The following is a 22,218-nucleotide window of genomic DNA, read 5'->3' as shown; positions in this document are numbered from 1 at the left end:
ATAAATAAAATAAAATAAAATAAAAAGCCCTCTCGGTTGACAAAGCAAAGACATACCTGTGTACACACACACGGTGTAAATGTTTCTGTGTGACCTCCAGCTCGTTTGTTACCACGCAGATCGTTCTAGCCTCGCCCCCTGGCTTCTCTGAGTCCCCGCTCCCGTGACCAGCCACCTATTTCCTTAGTGGTTCAGTTCCAGCATCCACGTGTGGTGGCGCCGTCAGCCTGCGCCCTGAGGGGATAGCTTTATGGCCCGGGGTCAGTGCCCATTGGCACTCGCACTCCCTTTAAACTTCCAGCCCCGACTCATTTCCAAAGTACGGACGTCAGTGCATCCCCCACCCCACAGGCTGTGCATACACGGTGACAGGTTCTCCTGTCACAGTCTGCGTCCCCTCCTGCAATCTCGGCCTCCTAAGTGGTTTTTTTCATGGCAGACACTAGGGTCCACTCTGCTGTAAAGGTCTGCGGGTTTTGACAAATGCAATGTTATGTGTTTGCCATCACAGTGTCACACGTAATTCTTACTGCCCCAGACATTTCTCTGTGTTTTACCTCTTCTCTCCACCCCGTCCGTGAAGCACTGATGAGTCTAGTGTTTTGCATTTTCCAGAATGGAAATGGAAACTTGGGGCCATGCAGGCCATGTCTCTTCCGACTGGCCTCTTTCACTTAGCTGAGTGCAGTTAAGGGTTCTCTCCTTTTGTCAGCGTGGTCGCTGACTGGCTCCATGATATGGAGGGACCAGCTTGGTCATCCGTCACCCACTGAAGGACGCCGGGTTGCTGGCAGATTTGGGCGATTTGGAAAAGAGCTGCTGGAAATGCGTTTCAGGTTTTGTGTGGACTTGGGTTCAAGTCCATCAGGTAAACAGCCAGGGTTACCTGAGAGGCTATGCTGCTGTGTACGGAACCAACAGGCAGCCTTCCAACATGGTGAGGCCCGTCTGCAGCCCGCAGCCATGAGGCAGCTCCTGTCAGTGCACTTCCGCACCAGCGTGGCGTGGCCATGTCAGCCTTTCCTTCCAGTCCTGTCGTCCAGCAGCCGTGTGGAGTCCTCGACTGCGGTCAGTTTGCAGTTCCCTAGGACAAGCGCCGGGGAGCATCTGCCCACATGCGTGTCTTCTGTGCTGCGGTGTCTGTTCACACTGTTGGCCATTTCTGATTTGGGTATTTGTTTTCTTATTGTAAGAGTTCATGTGTATTTTTAGATACAAGTTCTTTGTCCAGTGTGTGGCTGGCAGACATTTTCATCTGGTCTGTGGCTTGTCTTTGGATTCTCTGAACAGTGCCTTTTGCAGAGCTGAAGTGTTTAACTTTTTAAAATCTGATTTATCAATTTTTTTTCATGGCTTATACATTTGGTGTTACATGAGAAAAACTCTTCATCAAATCCAAAGCCACCTGGATTTTCTCCTGTCTCTTCTAGAAGTTTTACAGCATCACATTTTTCTGTATTTTGAGTTAACTTTTGTGACGGGTGTAAGTAGGCTCTTGTCTAAATCACTTTTTTATTTTTATTTTTTTTAAAGATTTTTATTGGGGAAGGGGAACAGGACTTTATTGGGGAACAGTGTGTACTTCCAGGACTTTTTTCCAAGTCAAGTTGTTGTCCTTTCAGTCTTAGTTGTGGAGGGCGCAGCTCAGCTCCAGGTCCAGTTGCCGTTGCTAGTTGCAGGGGGCACAGCCCACCATCCCTTGTGGGAGTTGAGCCGGCAACCTTGTGGTTGAGAGGACACGCTCCAACCAACTGAGCCATCCGGAAGCTCAGCGGCAGCTCAGCTCAAGGTGCCGTGTTCAATCTTAGTTGCAGGGGGCAGAGCCCACCATCCCTTGTGGGACTCGAGGAAATGAACTGGCAACCTTGTGGTTGAGAACCCACTGGCCCATGTGGGAATCGAACCGGCAGCCTTCGGAGTTAGGAGCACGGAGCTCTAACTGCCTGAGCCACCAGCCGGCCCCCACTTTTGTTGTTCTTGTGTGTGGATGTCCAGTTGTTCCAGCATCAGTTGTTGAAAGACCATGCTTTTTTCCGCTGAATTACTGTTGCTCCTTTGTCAAAGTCCAGTTGACCGTGTTTACGTGGGTCCATTTGTGGGCTCTCTGGTCTGTCCCATGAGTCTGTGTCTGTATGTCACTGCTTGGTTGCTGTCTCTTTATAGTAAGTCTTGCCATTGGGTAGTATCGGTCTTTTGACTTTGTTCCTCTCCACCACTGTGTTGGCTGTTCTGGGTCTTCCTCCTCTCCATGTAAACTGTAGAATCAGTTTGTCGATGTCCTCAAAATAGCTTGCTGGATGTTGCTTGGGACTGCTTTGAATCTATAGATCAAATTAAAGAGAACTGACCCCTCAGCTACCCATGAGTGTGAAACATGTCTCCATTCACTTAGATCTTTGACTTTTTCAACATTTTATGGTTTTGTTTTACATATCGATCCTGGGCATACTTTGTTAGATTTATACCTATTTAATTTTCTTGATGGTACATCTATTCTAGTTTTACAAAATTAAGTGATTGCACTAGAGTTGCATATACATTGGTAACCTACCTAAGTTTACTTTGAATAGCAGTACACCCCACCTCAGAGTTCCCAGCTCCAGCTTCCCACTCCCTGTACGGTGCTGTCCCTCACCTCACACGTCCACATATTGTGATCACCCAATGACTGCTACTGTGCTTTGTTTGAAGAAACATCTAGCAATTGAGAATAAGGAAATTAAAATGTTTTGTTTTCCCTTTACTTATCCCTTCTTGGATGCTCTTCCGTTATGTGGATCCGAGTGTCTGACTGGTCTCCCTCTCCTTCTCTCTGAAGAAGTTAACATTTATTGCATCAAGATCTGCTGCTTTGAATTCCCTCCATTTTTGTTTATATGAGGAAGTCTTTATTTTTCCTCCACCTTTGAAGGCTAATTTCACTGGATACGGAACTGTAGGTCGGTGCTTTTTTCTTTTAACACTAAATATTGCACTCTACTCTCTTCCTACTCTCATGGTTTTGGAGGGGTTGGATGTGTTTCTTAGTTTCTCTGCAGATCAGGGTCCCCCTCCCTACTACGTTGAAGAGTTTCTCTTCGTCTTTGTGTTCTGTAGTTTCAATGTGCCTAGGTGTTATTCTCGGGGCATGTATTCTGCTGTGTTCTCTGAGCTTTCTGGATCTAGTTTGGTGTCTGTCATTAACTTTGGAGAATTTTGTCACCATCACGTCAGCTTGTTCTTTTGCTCCGTTCTCTCTCACCTTTTCTGGTTCCAATTATGTGTGTGTTATACCTTTTAAAATTGTCCTGCACCCCTTGTCTTTTCCTATCCTGTTTCTTTCTTTCTCTTCTCATTTCAGTTTGGGAAACTTCTGCTGCTGTATATTCAAGCTCACTGATGCTTCTCCTGGCTGTGTCCAATTGACTGACAAGCCCATCAAAAGGCACTCTTTATTTCTGTTACAGTGGTTGTTTTTTGTGTTTTTTTTAATTTCTAGAATTTCCTTTTTATTCTTTCTTAGTGTTTCCATTTCTTTCCTTACATTATCAGTCCATTCTTTCATGTTTGTCCATTTTTCCCATTACACATTAGCCATCATTATTTTAAATTCCCTGTCTGACAGTTCCGAAGTCTGTGCCAGTGGAGTCTGGTTCTGATGCCTGCTTTGTCTCCTGTGTGTTTTTCTTGTCTTTCAGCGTGCGTGGCACTTGTCCTGAAAGCCGGGCACAATCCACTGGTCATAGGGGCTGAGATCAGTAGGCTTTCATGTCGACATGGCCAGGAGCTGTGCTGTGTTCAATGGTGACCGTAGCTGTACGTGCCAGGGCTTCCGTTTCTTCTGGGGTCCTTGTGTTTAGCCCCCTGTTCGGGGGTTTCCCTAAAGACCCTTTCTTAACGAGAGTCTGTACCTTGTAGGGGTTTCAGCCGTAATCCAGTTATGCGGGAGCCCCGTGGCTGTGGTAGTGATGGCGAAGGGGTCTCATTGCAATCCTGTGATTAGGTCTCTGTCCTTTTGTGGGCCTCTGTCCCTGGGCTGTGACCTTCACAAGTATTTGTCAGCTTTTTCTCTTCCTTAGGTGACAGTTGGGAAGACCAGAGGGGCAGGCACTGTGTGATTCCCTTCTCGCAGATGGGATCAGGGTCTGGTCAACGTCCCCTCTGAGAGGGTTTGCTTAGAAGAACCCTCCAGGCAGCTTTCCAGTGGTTGCCTTCCCCTCCCCCACCAAAATGTGAGTCTTTCCCTCAGCTCTTTCCTGTGAGAATCTGGTGCGGTTCCAAACGTGTGGGGGCTCCTCTAAGACGCCAGCCCCCAGGAGTTTCTCACTCTCATCCTGGTCCATTCTCTCCCTCCAGTTACTGTCTAGGTGATCCTACCAATTTATGGCTCCAGCAGTTTCTGCCCCAGGTGTGCTGACCTTGGCTGGGATTATCTACTTTTTGTCTCAAAATTTCCAGGGTGTGGTTTGTCCTAGGATTTCAGTTTTCTGACAGGTCCAAGAAAAGTCATCGATTTCAATTTGTTCAGCTTTCTTCTTATTGTAATGATGGGAGCAATGGCTTCCAAACTCTGTGCATGTCACACCTGAAATTGAAAATCAATGATCTTTTAAACAAATTAAAGAATAAGCGAAAGGGTGTTTTATATTTATACACGTATTTACAGTTCCTGTTGCTCTTCATTCTCTTTTGTAGAAACAAATTTCCAGCTGCTGTCGTTTTTCCTTAACGTGAAAGAAAATTTTACAATATTTCTTTTAGCACAGATTTTCTGGCAATGAATTACCTCATCTCTTGTTTGTTCACAAGTGTCTTTGTTTCACATTAAGTTTTAAGGTTATTTCAATGGGTTTAAACTTCTAGGTGGAAAGTTTAATTTCCCTTTTCAGTACTTAGAGAGGTAATTCTCTTGCCTCTGACGGCCTGTTTCTGATGAGAAATCGGTGGAGTTCTTCAACGCAACATATACTTTTAAGCCTGTCAAGTAAACTTTTAAGGAGTCGTAGTTTTTCATTCTGGACATGCATTTGGTTTTCAGTTTTCTCTAGCTTCAATTTCTCTTTTGAGATTCACTATCTGTTACCTCATTATGTTAATGTTTCCCTTTAAATTTTTTTTTAAACTTTTTTTTTTTTTTTTTTTTTTTTTTAGATTTTATTGGGGAAGGGGAACAGGACTTTACTGGGGAACAGTGTGTACTTCCAGGACTTTTTTCCAAGTCAAGTTGTTGTTCTTTCAGTCTTAGTTGTGGAGGGTGCCGTTCAGCTTCAAGTTGTTGTCCTTTCAGTCTTAGTTGTGGAGGGTGCCGTTCAGCTTCAAGTTGTTGTCCTTTCAGTCTTAGTTGTGGAGGGTGCCGTTCAGCTCCAGGTCCAGTTGCCATTTTCTTGTTGCAGGGGGCTCAGCCCACCATCCCTTGTGGGAATTGAACCCGCAACCTTGTGGTTGAGAGGATCGTTCCAACCAAGTGAGCCATCCGGGAGCTCAGCAGCAGCTCAGCTCAAGGTACCGTGTTCAATCATAGTTGCAGGGGGCGCTGCCCACCATCCCTTGCGGGACTCGAGGAATTGAACTGGCAACCTTGTGGTTGAGAGCCCACTGACCCATGTGGGAATCGAACCGACAGCCCTCTGAGTTAGGAGTATGGAGCTCCAACCGCCTGAGCCACTGGGCCAGCCCCTTTCCTTTAAATTTTTGAACATATTTGTAATAGCTATTTTTAATCTCTACATGTTGATTCTGTGTTCTCATATTTTGTTTCTGTTGACTGGTTTTTCTTCTAGTTATGTCATGCTTTTAAACTTCAGGTTCGATAATTTTTCAATTGGATGCTGCACAGTCTGAATGGTATGTTGTTAAGTGTCTGGATTTTGTTTTCCTTTGGAGAGCATTGGGTTTTGTTCTGGAAAGTAGTTACTTAATCTTCTCAAGTCTTTTCTGAAAGCTTTTTACGGAAGGTCTAAAGTAGCCTTCAGTCTAGGACACATTTGGCTCTACACTCAACATGTGGTCTTTCTGAGGCTCACCTTTGGTTTTTCTTTCTCCAGGAAAAAGTGTCCTGCACTTCCTGTTGTCCAATGTCTGAAAATAGTTTCATGTATTTTTGCCCAGTTCTATCATTTTTATGGCAGGATGGCTATCTAATACCAATTACTTCATGGCCAGAAGCAAAATAATAGAGTTTTATTTTCTTCCAAATTGAAAGCCAATTATTTCAGTACCATTTATTGACTAATCTTTCCCACAAATCTTAAATCTCATCTACTAGATTTGTTTACACACACACACCTTTTTATTCTGTTGCACTATTTTATTGGTTTATTGTTTTCATATGTGTATCCTATTTTCTTACGGTCTTATGTTTTTAAATAAAAAAGTCAATTGTAAGTACAGTACAGAAAGCAAAAGAGTTAAAACTCCCCTTCCAATTAATCACTGTTAACAGTTTCATGAATATTCCTCCAAACCTTTTCTATAAAATTATATTGATAAAAAGAACAATACCTAACCTTTTAAACAGCTCTTATTGCAAACAGTGCTTACTGGGTCCAGGCACTGTTTTAAGTGCTTTGCAAACACGATCATTTAATTCTCACAATAATCTGCTTTGTGGGGATTGTGCTTCTCCCGAACACATGATGAAACACATTCAGGCCACGGGCACAGCTAGATGTGGCAGCGCCGTGAGCGGAATCCCAGGCAGCCTGATGCCAGAGGGCTGTTTCCTCACTCTCACGGGCAGTTCCATTGGTGCCTCGAAGCTCTGAAGCCTTTGCCTGTGGAAATGCTGCCTTGCTGTTGTGTGGGTGCAAATTTTCATGAGTATGTGTGCTTTTCTCTACGAGGCACCTTTCTGTTCTCAGTGGACTTGTTCACGTTTTTTATTATTGACCGAAAGACCTCTGTGGTTATCAAGAAAATGTATCCTTTGTCTTATGTATTGATACCATTTTCCAAGTGTGTTTATTTGCTTTGTTTAACATGGGTTATTTAAAAATACATATTAGCTTTTGAGTGCTTTTTCAGCTTCTGCATTGTAAAAATTTCAAATCCTCTGTAAGCCATTTGGCAGTTTTTACATTTAAGCTGGTAGTTCTCCGCCCCTGGCCACGCAGCATCATCAGGCCAGGTGTGCGTAGGTGTCCCAGGTGCCTCCAGGTGGAGCGCGTGGAGGCTTCCAGGCTTGGTAGCTCACTGGGCTTGCCACACTATAAAGCCCTTTTTGTTCTCCTGGTAATTTTGCTTTGCATCAATTTATGGAGAATTTCTTCTCGAGGGTGTATATGTGACGGATTATCAACATTTTCATATTGTTGGGACTGTTCTTTTATTGTCTTCTTTCTTTGTCCTCATCCATTTATGTTTTTGCTCTTCCAGACCAGCTTCCTTGCAAATGTGTCAATTTCCTTCCGTCCACTTCTCCAAGGAAATGTCCAGAAACAAATGGACCCCAAGTCTGGGACTTGGAGACAGAGCTGTGCTGGAGTGGTGGCTATGGGAACTCCCAGACAGAGCAACTGGGACCACGCTGTGCCCCAAGGGACATTTGCGAGATCTGGAGACAGACTTGCTTGTTGCACGGAGGGTTAGCGTGGCATTTAGTGGGGGGAGGCAGGGCTCTGGGAGCTTCCTACAAAGCACAGGACCGTCCCCATGGCAGCACTCCCTCCTCCAAAGGTCAGAACATCAAGGCTGATGGAGAACCTAACTGAAATGGGGTGGGCAGGGCAGTGGGTGCCCAGTGCCGGCCAGGAGGCATCCAGACTCGCAGTCGAGCCATGAGGCTGGAGAGGAGCGGGGACAGGCCTGGGGGAGGGCGACGCCGTCAGAGCTGTGCTGAGAATCGCACTAGGCGCTGGGACGGGACTGGGCCAGTGGCTGGATGGGCTGGGTGGGTGGACGGAAGGCGGGGACAAGAGCAGGTTCGCAGCTGGACCTGGCAGGAAGAACACTGCACTGGGTGGGCATCGCAAACACATCTGCGATGGTCACTCCCCCCCTACCCCCCCGCCCCCCCCGCATCAAATAGCAGGGGCCAGCGCAGACCTGCCTCGTCCTCTTGGCCTTCCTCTCCACGCGGGAGCGGAGGGCAGTCAGGAGGGCTCAGGTGCTGGGCTGCGGGAGCAGGTGGCCCCAGCCCAGTGAGCTGGCTTGTCCTGTCCGGGCACCAGGACAGCACGTGGCTCCTCTGAGGGACTGGGCCAGCAGTGCCCATGTCGGATGAACGAGGCCGGAGAGGAGGGTGGGCCGGCAGCCATGACGACACGGCAGAGGGGCCACGTCTGACCAGGGCTCACTGGCTGGGGTGGCTGAGGGAGCAGAAGGATGCCAGCGCGTTGAGGACGGAAGCTGGCTGGTCCAGCAACCAGGAGGGAGGCTGTGCTGCTGAAGACATGGGAGGGGCCCCGAGGGCTGTGGCTTTAAGATATTTACATGTTTCATTCAAATGTCCTGATCGAGGTAAAATTCACATAACATAAAATTTACCATTTTAACCATTTTATAAAATGTACATGCAGTGGCTTTAAATACTCAGTGTCGCGAACAGTCGTTGTCGCTGCCTATTTCAGAAAACTTGTCACTCAGACGTGCACTGAAACCACCATGACACCTGCCACGGTGACCGCCACCAGAAGACAGCATGTGCCGAGCTGGCGAGGACATGCAGAGGGGACCCTGTGCACTGACTCGGCAAGGACAGAAGTGGTGGCCCTGTGTGGAAACCACAGAGCTTCCGCAGAAAGTCAACAGTGGAGCCTGTGTCCAGTGATGCCACTCCTGGGGGAAGATCCAACGGACGTGGAACCAGGGGCTCACGGGACTTGCCTGCTCCCTGTGGTCACTGCAGCGTCCCTCAGTGTGAAGGCGTGGAACCAGCCTGTGTCCACGGTGGCTGAGTGGCTGAGGACGGTGAGGGGCACCTGTCCAGTGGCCATGGTGGGAGGAAAGCCAGCCGCATGCGCCAACACAGCTGGCCTGGAGGTCATCGTGGTGGCAGGTCAGACAGAGCGAGGAGTCTAAAGTGTCCATTTCACACCGTGGGACAGCGGTGGGTACCAGGCTGGGAGGTGGGGGACGGGGAGCGGTTGGTCAGAGGGGTGAATGTCCATCCAGGTGTCATATGAGTATCTTCTGGGGATCTAGTGTGAGGCTCGGTGACAGCACTGTGCTGTGTACTGGAAGTTGTGAGTGGATCGCAAGCCTCTCAGTACAAAAAGGGGAGGCAATCATGTGAGGTGATGGGCGTGTCATTTTGCAATGTACACGCATCGAATGGCACAGTGGTAGGTGTCAGTCATATTTGAGTGAAGTGGACAGAAACAAGGGCAGTGACACGTAGGGACAGGAGCTGACAGCTGCTGTCAGAGGGCCCTGGCTTCTGAGCTCCCAGGACACTGGTGTGGTTACAGTGCCATCGCCAAGCCCAGGCAGGACCAACTCGCGGACCCCTGAGAACTTCCTGGGTGACACCAGTCTCCCCACTGTGTGACCTTCCTCAGTGTCTGGGTGACTAGGAGAAGGGCGAGGGACCAGGGGCCCCAGCTGGGGGAAGAAGACACTGAAGTCATGGTGGTGGGACAGGTTGCTGAAGGCCCAGGGAGCGTGAGCATGAACAGTGCCGTCGGGGGTGCCAGGGCCTCACTCCCAGAGACGCACTAACCCCAGCGCTGGCTGTCACCCTATCGCTCAGTGGATTCTCCACTCTTGGATGAGCGCCTCTCAACAAGCCCCTCGCCCCAACCCCTTCCAACAGGCATGCCTGCCTCACTCAGGTGACTGTCCTGTCTCCTTCTCAAGGGAGAAGTACAGCAACTGCCAGTCAGCCCTCATCCCCCCATCTTCCTGCCATCCCACGGGTAACAATGCAGGGACCCTCTTCCCTTCTGCACTAGGTGCTCTGGCCCAGACCCACCGACTCCTTCTGAACCAGCAGCTTGTTTTTCTATCATCGTCACATCACACTGGAGGCCCCATGTCACGCCAGTTTCTAAACTCAGCACCCAAACCTGCGCTGCTCCACTCAGGTCGGCACCAACTTGGCAGAATGCACCTGACACAAGCACCTGCTGTGTGCACTCCTCACCCATCACAGAGCACCTGCTGTGTGTACTCCTCACCCATCACAGAGCACCTGCTGTGTGCACTCCTCACCCATCACATGAGCACCTGCTGTGTGCACTCCTCACCCATCACATGAGCACCTGCTGTGTGCACTCCTCACCCATCACAGAGCACCTGCTGTGTGCACTCCTCACCCATCACACTATGCACCTGCTGTGTGCATGCCTCACCCATACATGAGCACCTGCTGTGTGCATGCCTCACCTGTACATGAGTACCTGCTGTATGCACGTCCTCATTAGTCATTCTCTTGTATCCACTAAAAGGCTGTTTACCTCTGCTTTCTGGAAACTGCTTGTCAAGGTAACAGGCACCTCTTTATTCCTTTGCAGAAGGTTGAATGTTGGCCATCATCTCCCTGGATCTCTAGGCAGTTTTTTGCAGATGACTGTGACCTTTCTTTCCACATACACTTGTCTCATAGCCATGGACACTGCATCTCTTGATCCCTGCCCTCCCAAATGCAGGCTGGTCCTTCTGCATCTCCTTTTCATCTACTTGACCCTGTGGAGTGCCTGAGGTCTGTTTTTCTTTGTCTACCCAACTCCTTGGGTGGTGGTTTGGGATTCAGGCCGCTGCTTGGCAGGGTGGCACAGTGAAGGGACTGTCTGCCCTGATTTGTGCAGATCTAGCAAAGGGAGACAAGTAATGACCCCCAGGCAGTGCTCGGCCTGCAGAAATGGCAGGGAGCAGTAACTGGAGCCCCAAGAGAAACAAAGAGGTTGCAGACGGGGCCCGACCGGAGTTGGGACCTCAGTTGAGTGTTACAGCTTACCCCACTGACCCTGCAGGAGGGAGCAGGGGGCACGAACTCCCTGACCTCACTCTTCTTTCTGCAGAGCGTGCTGTGCTCCCCATCGCTGGGTGCAACCAGGAGCCAGAGGTCACGGGAGCCAGCCGATGTGTGCACTCCACACATGGGCAGGGAGGCACAGGTGTGCAGCACAGCTTCAGACTCGTCTCCTGCTGTGGCTTGTCATTGGAGCCTCCCTTGTGATAGCCAGCTGCCTGCCCAACGTCTGCACTTGTGTGTCAGACACGGAGTTCTTAATTCCCACCCTGTGGCCAACAAGCTCTCCCCATCTCAGTAAAGACCAGCAGCCCACTGCTTACATCCAGAGCTGCTTCCACATCATGGCCAGGACCTCAGCAGTGCAGCCACTGCGCGTGGCCTTCCTTGTCTAGGGCACACCAGCTCTCAGGCTTCTGTGGGGCACCTTTAACTGGCCTCCGTCTCTCTCTGTGACAGGCCGATGGGAAGCTGCCCTCCTGACTTCCCTTCCACTTCCCACCTACGTGAACCCTGATTTTGTTTGGGGACATTGTGTGCCCCCCTCTGGATGATGGTCATCATGGTCCTCTGTGCCATCATCCACTTCCCCAGCCTCCTGAAGCAGGAGTGGCACGTGGCCAGGTGGCCCATGGGAGTTTAGGGAGAACCTGCTGGGGAGTCTCTGAGAAAACATTTGTTCTTAAAAGTGGATGTCCTTTCACACCTGCCTTTCTTCCTGTTGGAGATCACGGTGTAAACATGTGATGCCTCTGCAATGACTGTCACCTTGGGCCATGAAGCGACAGGCATGAGGACAAAAAGTATATGTGGTGACCATGGGAGGGGGCAGCGATGGAACGAGTCTGCACTCCTGAAATGGCATACTTTGCCAGTTTTTATTAGGTGAGCTTCAAACTGTACTGTCTAAACCCCAGGTAGCTGGGAATCAGGTCACCTCCTGCATGATGCAGACCGCCCGTGCACACCCCACACAGCCACCAGAGGGAGCCTTTCAGAAGAGGCGTCAGGTGACACTGGGGCTCAGGGTGGAGGGTGGAGCCCACAGCTTGGCACCCCTGGGGCCTCTGCCCCCAGTGTCCTGGTTTCACTTTGCTGCAACATTTCGGGTCCACTCAGGGATCATTTCCTGACGGAGGTCTTCTGTGACCCAGTCATAGAAAAGACTCCTCCACTCGGCTAGCAATGTGGTCTCCTCGCTCTGTTCAAGTGGTGCTCACTGCCCCACTGCTGCTGGCGGGATCGATTTGCTCTGCGCATACTGGTGACGGTGTCTGCCACTTGCCTAACCTCTTCTGTCACTCACCGGGAGTGATTCGGGAAAGCCTCCTTATCTGAATGTAGTGAAGACCAAGTGAGCAAATTGTGTGTGAATGGGGTAGATGGGTGCCTGACGTAGCACAAGAGAACGCCATCTATTCCTTGTATGAGAATGTCACCCCGCGGGGAGCCTCGTGCCCGCATCTAACAGGTGCTTGGTGGAGTCGTTGAACGGATGGGTGGATGGGTGGATAGCCCACAACAGGCTGTCTTTCAAGTTTTATTGGATGGATGGTGGACCGATTGACTCTCGGAATCGCATTTTGGAGCTAAATGGGTGCCTGTTTCTGGGAAGGCTGGGGTGTGATGGAGGGTGGAGACGCCCCAGGACAGGGCCGAGACCAAAGAGTTGGAAGCATCCTCTATAAGGACGTCGAAGACACCGAAGGAAGGCAGGGGAGGCCCAGGAGCCACAATCTTCTTGGAAGAGGCCATTGGTTGGCAGCGAGGGGGAAGGAAGCTGATGATGTGGCCGCTGGGAGGAGTGAGGTGGGGAAAGAAACGTGGGAAACCAGCGGCCCGCCCTCCCCCATTTGGGCTGGAGCATTGCGCGGCTGGTGATGCCTCCCGGGTGGAAAAGGGGTCCGTTTGGGCTGCTCAGCACAGCCGTCGAGGACTCCCAGCCCCGCCCAGCTCCTGGCCGCAGCCGCCCAGTTCAGCATCTGGCCAGCGCCCGACTCCAGCGCAAGGCCCCAGGCCCCGAGGGCGCACATTCACCGCGCCCGCCCAGGCCTGGGGCGCAGCCGGGCAGGACCCGGTGGCCGAGGCGCAGCCCCGAGGGCTGACGGCGGGACCGGGAGACAGGGACAGGGCGGGGGTGGCCGGCTGGGGGCGGGGCAGGCTGGATCCGGGCGGGCGGGGCGGCGCGGATTGGCCGGCCGCCGCCACGTGACTGGCCCCTTATAGGGCGTGGTGCTGGGCGGCGGAATCGGGTGCGGCGGCTGCCGGGCCGGGCGAGGTCCGTGCTGGTCCCGCGGCTCCGCTCTGAGCGTCTGGCGCGCCCCGCGCCCTCCCTGCCGGGGCCGCCGAGCCGGGGATGCCCGCGGCGCCCGGGAGCCATGGTCCGCTTCGGGGACGAGCTGGGTGGCCGCTATGGGGGCGCCGGCGGCGGGGAGCGGGCCCGGGGCAGCGGGGCCGGCGGGCCAGGCGGCCCGGGCCCCGGGGGTCTGCAGCCAGGCCAGCGGGTCCTCTACAAGCAGTCGATCGCGCAGCGCGCGCGAACCATGGCGCTGTACAACCCCATCCCTGTGAGACAGAACTGCTTCACCGTCAACCGCTCGCTCTTCGTCTTCAGTGAGGACAACGTCGTCCGCAAATACGCCAAGCGCATCACCGAGTGGCCATATCCTGCTGGGGCCCTGGCCGGGCGGGCCGCCGTGGGCACCGGGATCGGGCGTGGCGACCAGCGTCCAGCGTCCGCGCCCCGCCGGGTCTGGGAGGGGCGGCTGGGCGGGGGCCCGGGGCCAGCCGCGTGCGGCACCCAGTGGCCATCTTTCCGGGGCCGGGAGGAGGTTGCGACCTGGGGAGAGGCGCCTCCGGGACGGCCTGGCGAAGAGGGGGCGGGGCAGGGCTCCAGGGCCCCTCTCCTCGCCGCGTGTGCGTGTGTGCGCGTGTGCGTGTGTGCGCGGTCGTGGCGACGCCGGCTGTGGAAGCGGGCTGGACGCTGGGCAGAGCTCTCTGTCCCCGGACTCGTCCCTTCGCTCACTTGGTCCGGGTGCGGAGCGAGCGGCCAGCCTGGAGGGCACGCGAGGGCGAATCCGTGTGTGTGTGTGTGTGTGTGTGTGTGTGTGTGTGTGTGTGTCTGTATGTGGGTGTGAGCACTGGGTGGCCGCGAGCCCGTGCGCGTGCCTGGCTGCGGGTGCTTGCGTGTGTGTGCGTGCGTTCGGGACTCTCGGGACATGTATGTTCACGTGCCTGTGTAGGTACATGTGGCTACGTGTGCCTTTAAGGTAGCAGTGTGCGCCTGCGCGGGGTCCCTCCTCCAGCCTGGCGCAGGGGGCGCACCGCCCCCTCCCCTCCCAGCTCAAGAGCCGGGCGGAGTCGGGTGGCGCTGTCCACGGTGCTGACGGCCGCCGGGACGTGCGGAGGGGCTACCGGACGTCGCTGGAGGGAGAGGCCCCGCCTCGCCTCGCGGCGGCCCCCCCAGCATGAGGGCGGGAGTGGGGGGCGGCTCCGGGCCTGGTCATTCTCAGCCCCCGGAGGCGGCCTGGCTGTCTGCTGCACTGCGCGCTGCCGGCCTCGGCGTCCTCGCCTGCCCTCCCCCATGGCGCCTCCCGGCCAGTCCTTAACCCACGCACTCCGTTTGAGTACATGATCCTGGCCACCATCATCGCCAACTGTATCGTTCTGGCACTGGAGCAGCACCTTCCCGAAGGGGACAAGACACCAATGTCCGAGCGGCTGGTGAGTGTGGCGGCTGCTGGTGGGGGTGGGGGGGGCGGAGCGGGTGGAGGGGACCTGAGGTCCCCGGCTGCTTGTCTGATTCCAGACCCTTGAGTGTCTGCAGCTGAGCGTAGCTTCCGGTAGCTCCTCTCTCCTTCAGCAGAGGAAAAGGCTGGCACCCAGGCAGCTAACACCTCCCTCGAGGACCAGGAGGACTGGGGGAACCAGTTCAGCCCCTGGTGGGGAAGGGGGGCTGCTCTGCCTGTGCCACTAGCTACCGGTACACCCCAAATGGGCCATCCAGTCTCACGCCCTTAGATGTTGATCTAAGAAACTAAGAGCTAAACCCGGTTGGGCATGGGGAGTGCTCACAGCCAGCGGTCAGCATGTCGGGCCTGAGCCTCTGAGTGCTCTGGCGCCACCCTCCCCTGCAGGGCTGTGGTGGCCTCTGCTCCTGCAGTGTGGCCCTGGATCTGTCCTCCTGGCCTTCAGAGTTGCCTTCCTGGCTCTGCTTGGAGCCTCTTCCCCTGGGGCAGCATTCGTCTTCCCACAGGAAGCATTCCCTTCCCAGGCTTTCTTCCCAAATGTCCTGAATCCTTTTCACCCACTCGTGCCACGAGCTGTGCCCTGCTGAAACAAAGAGTCTGTGACAGTCAGGGTGCCAGGCAGGGTCTCTGGAGTGGCTGGGGCAGAGGGGAGGGTGAAGTTTGGGGGGGAGGTGACCCTCAGAGCAGAGAGAAGGAAAAGCAGAGGGAGGGATCTGGAGAGGGAGCTGCTAGAGGCCAGGGGAGGCAGCCTGTCCTGGGGACACTTGCCCCACATTCTGTCCAAGCCTCTCTCCCCAACTCAGTGGAGATGAGCAGTGTTGGAAGAAGCCCCATTCCTTGCTGGGTGTGGGCCCTGAGCCTCCCTCCTCCCAGCCGTCACAGGCCCCGAGGTGGGAAACGGGGCAGAGTGAGGCCGCCCTGGGGTACAAAGGTCAGGCTCAGGCTGTCCCTGCTGGGTGGGCACACCTCCAGGGCTTGAGGCTGAGCTGCTGGGGAAAGGAGCAGCACTGTTCAGCCTGGGCCCGTCCGGAGGCCTGAGGAGCCCTTGGCTGACCCCAGTCCAGTGTGCACGTACAGGCCTTGTGTGCCTGTGGGATGGACTGAAGGCTGGACATAGCTGGGCCTGGAGAGGAGGGCGGTGCGGGCCCAGGGCTCAGGTGCGGAGCTGCTCAGCTGCCAGGGGAGCAGGCGGGGGCTGGTGGTGCAGGGCAGCCGGCTCCAGGGTGGGGCCGCCAGTTCCCTATCCCTGGGCTCCGCTTCCCAGCCACCATCACCTTCCCCAGCAGCCTTCAGCTGAGCCCCTAGCTTGCAGTCCCACCCTCCTCCAAGCCAGCCCATGTGGTCCAGGGTGGGGCCCCGCCCATTGCCCAGTTCTGGGCGGGCTCCTGTCTGTCCAGAGGCTTTCTGGGCAGATCCAGCTGTTCCCCTGAGGCAGAGGGGGAGAAGGCACCATCCCACTAACTAGACCAGAAGCCTGGGAGGCAGGAGTCCTATCATGAGTCAGCATCAGGGTGGCAGAATGGGGAAGGGGCTGTGATGGACACTGGGCCCCCAGGGCTGTCAGCTTCCACCATGCAGGACTGCCAGTCAGGGGGGGCCAGGCTGAGGGTCCCTGGGAGGGGAGGGCAAAGCATGGGCCTCTGGTCCTGAGTGGGAGCTGGTGGAACGCTCAGGTAGCCCCGGCCCTCCCCTCGCCGGCAGGGCAGAGTGGCTTTCCCAAGGACAGTTCCTCATGCGGCCCCACAGGCCTGAGGGCAGACCTGCCCCGCCACCCCTTGTCTGCTTTCGAGGCCGCGGCCCAGGATGGCAGGCGTCTGGCTGCACTCGGCACACCCTCTGTGCATGTCTGCATGTGGCGGCGTCCCCAAGCTTGACCCCACAGTACTGTATGGGCTGAGTGACTAGACGCAGCCTGGGGTGGGGGACAGGCTGCTCTGCTGTTTCTTCTCTGTCCTTTGCTCACGCTGTGCCTCTACCAGGAACTGCTTTCCATGCAGCCTGGCTGGACGCCTTGTCCTCCAGAGGCTCCCAAGACCTGCACGCTTTGATTGTCCAGAAAGTGTGCTGAGAGAATCGGTGGGTCCTGAGTTGCTCTCCAGCCTGAGGTGTCCTCCAGGCCACCTGTGCATGACCAGAGCCCAGGTCCAGGCCCAGGAGGCCTCTGGCTCTGAGTGCGGCTGTGCCCCAGACAAGCTGTGGGTCTCAGACCAGCCCCTTGACCTCTCGGTGCTTCTGTGTCTCTTAGCATGGGGCTGAAACAGCACGAGATTGCCCGGTCAGTGCAGGACAAGCCCACAGGTCCCCACAGGCCTGTCTGCTGGAGGCCAGGAGGCTGGTGGCCCCGGGCCCCTCCCGCCTCCCTGAGTGGGGTGGGCGCTGGCGCCGTGGCAAGTGCGCTGTGCTTCTTCGCAGGACGACACGGAGCCCTACTTCATCGGCATCTTCTGCTTCGAGGCCGGCATCAAGATTGTCGCCCTGGGCTTCGTGCTGCACAAGGGCTCCTATCTGCGCAATGGCTGGAACGTCATGGACTTTGTGGTGGTTCTGACAGGGTAGGTGGCTGTGCCTGGGCTGTGCCCCCTGTGGGGCTGGGGCTGGGCAGCTGATGCTGGTATGCGCCGGAAATCCGTGTGCGGGACCAAATGGCGCCCAAGCTGCCATAGAGGGGGGCGAGGGGCCTTTCCTGGGCGAGGGGCCTTTCCTATGCAAGGAGCCTTTTCTGGGCGAGGTGTCTTTTCTGAGCGAGGGGCCGTTCCTGGACAAGGGGCCTTTCCTATGCGAGGAGCCTTTTCTGGGCGAGGGGCTGTTCCTGGACGAGGGGCCTTTTCTGGGCGAGGGGACTTTTCTGGGCGAGGGGCCTTTCCTGGGTGAGGGGTCTTTTCTGGGCGAGGGGCCGTTCCTGGGCGAGGGGCGTTTTCTGGGTGAAGGGCTGTTCCTGGGTGGGGCCATTCTTGGTCTAGCCTGTTGCCAGGGTCACAGGGGTGGGGCCCCCTTGGAGGAGGGCTCCGGGGCCTGGCTTTGTAAAGTGCTGGCCTCCAGCCTGGCCATCTTCAACCTGGGAGAGGTACTTGTGTGTGTGAGCTGTTTCCTGCAGGGGAGTCCAGCTGGAAAGCTCCTCCTGAGCCCTGGGAAAGGTGGCCTGGGGGCAGGCTAGGGCGGGAGTGCAGGCAGAGTGCCCTGCTCCTCGTCGAGACCTACCTGTGTTCTCAGTGGCCCCACCTGCCTGGGGCTCAGCTCTGGTCACCCTCCGGGCGTGGGTGGGGTCAGGGCTGGGGAGTTTGCTCCATGGAACCTGTTTGCCCTGAGGCTCCTGGGCCCCACCCCACACTGGGACTGCAGTCTTGTTTCTGGAGCCTGGTGGCCCTGGGAGGCTCAGAGCCCCACTGGAGCCCAGAGCGCTGCACGGGAGGGGTGGCTGTGGCTGGGCCTCCATCCACATGCTCCCACCGGGCACATGCTGCCTAAGGAGCCCCCAACGTGCTTCAGTGCAAGTGAAGGCGTGTGCACAGGTGTTTGGTCTGAAGGCAGGGGAGAGAGGAGGTGACTATGGAAGCCCTGGGTCCTGCATCGTGTTTTTCCTCGGTCCTTGGGCCAGTGGCACCAGCCTGTCACTAGCACTGATGGGATGGACACCTCTGAAATCGGAATTAATAAGTTTGCTTGGAAACTGATTTCTGTTCCATTTTCACAATGACTGAGAAGGGGATGGAGTGAGGAGCCTGGTGGGGCGCGTGTGGCTCTGCAGTGCCAGGGGCCCATGTGCACCTGCCTGCTGTCCCCACAGCACCCGCTCACTGCTGCACAGTGGGGGTGGCACCAGGGCAGGGTTTACTGAAATCCTGATGCTCTGGGAACTCCTGTGGTCCCATTGATGGGGGGAAGGGGGCTGGTGGCGAGGAGTGTGGCCCCTCTAGGGGGTCGCTCACACCGTCCTGTGGGCACTGAGTGGGTGTCAGGGAGTGTCACTGGCTGTTTACATCTCTCTCCTTCCCTCTGGACGTGAGTCCCTGAAGACAAGAGTGTGTCTTATTTTTCAGGCTGTCCCCAGAGCCTAGCTTGGGGCAGGCCCCCAGGAGGAGTCAGGGAGTCTGCCAAATTAATGAGTTGGGGAAGCAACTGGGTGCTCTGCGCTTCGGCCCCTGGGAGCCGCCCCTCCCTTCCGGGACGCTGTCCGTGGTGCTGAGCGGGCTCTTGGCACAGGGAGGCTGAGGAGCCCATCGCACCCGCTCTCAGCAGGACCCCTGGGTCTTCCAACCAGCACATCTGATTACAGGGCCAGGGAGCCTGGGTTCCTCAGTGACAGCTGCGAGACACTTTCTGATGCTGGGGTATTCTGGGCTGCTCCCTCATGCCTGTTGACCACGCTCCTGGTCACGAGAGAGAACAGGATGGGCTCGCCTTCCAGGGAGCCCCATCGGGAGAGGCCCAAGGGTCCTGAGATTTAAGTCCGTCCCCCGACTCCTCCCCTGGAGATCCCTCCCTCTGTCCATCTCTTCTTGCTCAGTATCTCTGTCATCCCATCTTTTCCTCAATGGGTGCTGCCTTCCCTGTCTCTCCCTTCTCCGTCTCCCTGTCTTACTTTCTCAGTTTCTGTCTCAATATTTCTAACCTCTGCCTCTTAACCCTTTCTCTTTAACCCTTTCTCTCTTCTCTGCCTCTCTGTCTCTGTTTCTCTGTGTCATTTTATTTTAACTTTCTCCTTTTCTCTGCTGCTTTCTCTTTTCTGCCTTGTTCTGTGTCTCTCTTTTCGGTAACAGAGTCTCTGTTCTCTGTCTGCAGGAGGGTTGGGCGTTGGTACCAATGGTCTCTAGGCTCCCTCTCTCTGCAGCTCATCCCTGGAGGTGGCACTGGGTTGGGAGGGGCCCCAGGTGGGAGGGCAATGCTGTCTCATGGGGGCTCACAGGCTGGCCAAGAGGGAGCTGCTCCATCACTTCTGCTTGTGACACATGGGACTCATGAACCTGTGAGTGCGTGCAAATGTGAGCATGTGTGTGCACATGTGCGTGCATGTTTGCACGCATGCGTGTGCATACTTGTACACGTGCATATGGGTGGGTGTGCATGTGTTCACAGGTGTGCTCATGTCCATGCATGTGTGCATGCATGTGTGTAGATGTGAACATGTGTGCATGCATGTGTGTTAGTATGTGTGCGTGGTAGAAGGAGTCCTTGGGTCTGTTTTGGGGTGAGTGAGTGTGGCCCATGGGGAGTCCAGGGACGAACCCTAACTCTAGCCCCTCCTGACCTGAGGTCCCTGTGGGTAGCCATGGGGGGGTGTTATTTCTCATTACTTTGTTGTTTTTAATTAGGGCTTAATTAATTGATGGTCAGAGGGCTGGATGCTAGTGGTGGGGTGGAGAGGGGCTCTGGCTGGGGAAACCCTGTTGCCTTGCCATGCCCCCTCCCCCTCCCCACGCCACCCTCAGGCCAGCTGGGGTCTCTTTTGCTTCTGAGGCTGGTGTGCAGGTGGGGGCAGAGGTGGGATGGGCCCGCCTCTGCCTTGGGGCAGCCTCTTAGCCTCCGTTAGTCACCTGCAAACTCAGGCTGGGTGCACCCTTGGTGTTGGGAAGGGGGTGCAGCCTGTGTGGTCCTGGCTCCAGGGCACTGAGCGAAGGACCAGGTAGTCCTTGCGCCCGCCCTCTCCCCACCCCAGCCCATCCTCATCCACCCTCCCGTCCATGCCTCTGTCCAGCTGCTTGAGCTGCCCTCTTCTGACGCTTCCCCGACTCGTTCATTGTTGTCAATCACTCATTTATTCAAGACTAGTTGAGCCTCTGCCAGGAGCTGGGGACACCAGAACCATGGCCAGCCTGTGGACTGGGTTCTGGGGGCGCATTCTCCCGGCCCCGCTGCTTTCTCTCAGTGCATACGGCCTCTGTAACTGTGCACTTGGCTTGTGTGGGATGTTTGCTGCTCAGTCTGTGTCACCTGCCACCCTGCTCAGCTGTGGATCTGCAGCCGCATCACCGTGCCTGGGGCAGGTGGTGCAGACCTCGGGGTATAGAAAGGGGTTAGGAGGGCAGCGTGGGCTGCAGTCTAGTCAGAGAAGCCCTCAGCACCATGGTCACTCCTGAAGGACACGCGCAGATGAGCCATCTGGAGATCGGGGGACAGGCTGTGGCTGCAGGTGTGTCGATGGTCTTAGAGCCGGACACCAGACAGGATACCCGGGATGAGGCGAGAGGAGCCACTGCCCATACCTGAGCCCAGGGGCCCCAGGGTCTGCAGGTGGGGTGGCCAGTGAGGTGGACAGCGACTCAGGAAGTGCATGCTTTTCTCCAGCGGGGGATGTGCTTGGGCACGGCCTCGAGACTGTGAGAGCGGTGGGCTCCTGACGGGGGTGAGGGGGTGGACTTGCTGGGAGCGGCTCCCCGGGAATGGACGCTGCCTTTTAGGGAGATGCCTGGGGCAGTGGCAGTGGGGCTGGAGGGGCAGGAGGGTTTTATTAAGTGGGGGCTGCAGCCTGAGTGCTGGTGGTCGTGGTCCAGGAGGCAAGGACCACAGCAGACAGAAAGCCCTGGAGTGGCAAGGGGAGGTGACTGCACGACCTTTGCAGGACTCAGCAGTTTAGGTCTGTGTCCGTAATGCAGGAGCGGGAGGTGAGCTGAGTGTGTGCACTTGGGGTTGGCAGCCATGTCCCCAGCCTGTCCATAACTGGCCCCCCAGTGCTGTCCCCACGTCATCACCTGCGCCTTCCCAGTTCCCTCAGAAGCCCCCACCCCCCCATTGGTCCTGATTCTGGCTGGGACTCAGGACAGGTTCGGGGTCCCCTTGGACCCTGGGGACATCTTCCTGCTGGCAGAGAGCCCTAGGACCCCGAAGTCTCAGTTGTCCCCTCCCCATCCTGGCCCTAGCCTGGGCTTTCCTTGCTGGTCCTTGGGGACAGCAGGCAGACGTGTCCTCACTCAGGCAGGTGGCTCCCCAAGGGGACATTTCCGCCCACAGCCTCTCGTTTTACTCCAAATTAAACTGGGGTTTCTTTCCAGGACATGTAATTAGAGCTGAGCCTTCCTCCCTGGACAGGGCCTCTTGTGGCACAAGGACGGGGCCTGCAGGCTGCTGCTCGGGAGGGAGGCTCAGTCCTGGCTGGCGAGGCGACGCCTGCTGGATGGGACAGGTGGTGGGAGGCACCGGAGAGCGCTCTGGGGAGGCCGCCAGGCGGGGGACACCCGCCCTGGGCAAGGACGGGCCAAGGGTGACCAGTGACTTCACACCTGAATGTGGGTGTCCGAGTGTGAGGTGACAAGACACCATGTCTGGAGTGACCAGTGACACGGTTTTGAGTGGGCTGACGTCATGTGTGACCAAATGCCACCACTCAAGCAGTGTCCTATGCGCAACCAGGACCAGATTCATGTAGGTTCTTCCCCAGGCCTGTGAGTGCTGCTGGGGGCCTCTGTGCCCGGTCAGGTGGGGGCTGCTGGGCTTTCTCTCCCATCCCCACCTGAGGCTGGAAAGGGCCTCCTCAGCATGTAGCTGGGACCAGGAAGAGGGGGCTGGGTTCTGACAAGGGCGAGCAGAGGGAGGCTGTGGGACCCCCCTTCCTGGGGCTTGTCAGGGTGGGGCCTCTCCAGGCGGCAT

The 22,218-nt window shown here is 55.8% G+C and overlaps 1 protein-coding gene across 7 annotated transcripts in view; it reads left to right on the top strand.

Annotated features, from left to right (window-relative positions):
- Positions 1-13,090: 13,090 nt before the first annotated feature.
- CACNA1B (calcium voltage-gated channel subunit alpha1 B) overlaps positions 13,091-22,218 on the top strand; it is a 167,752-nt gene continuing 158,624 nt past the window's right edge. For 2 of the 7 annotated variants that reach the window (XM_088792972.1, XM_088792971.1), the window contains exons 1-3: positions 13,092-13,550; positions 14,506-14,611; positions 17,050-17,189. In XM_088792972.1, coding sequence (XP_088649098.1) covers positions 13,267-13,550; positions 14,506-14,611; positions 17,050-17,189 — 530 coding nt within the window. In that variant the 5' untranslated portion in view covers positions 13,092-13,266. Of the gene's footprint in view, positions 13,551-14,505; positions 14,612-17,049; positions 17,190-22,218 lie in introns of all 7 variants that reach the window. The other 5 variants (XM_088792975.1, XM_088792976.1, XM_088792970.1 and 2 more) reach the window with 4 other exon arrangements.

Source organism: Rhinolophus sinicus, chromosome 16 (genome assembly GCF_057876585.1).
Source record: "Rhinolophus sinicus isolate RSI-liver-muscle chromosome 16, RSI-T2T, whole genome shotgun sequence".
In the NCBI taxonomy this organism is placed as follows: domain Eukaryota; kingdom Metazoa; phylum Chordata; class Mammalia; order Chiroptera; family Rhinolophidae; genus Rhinolophus; species Rhinolophus sinicus.
Note: the sequence above shows the minus strand (reverse complement) of the source record. Positions and strands in the feature narration are given on the sequence as shown.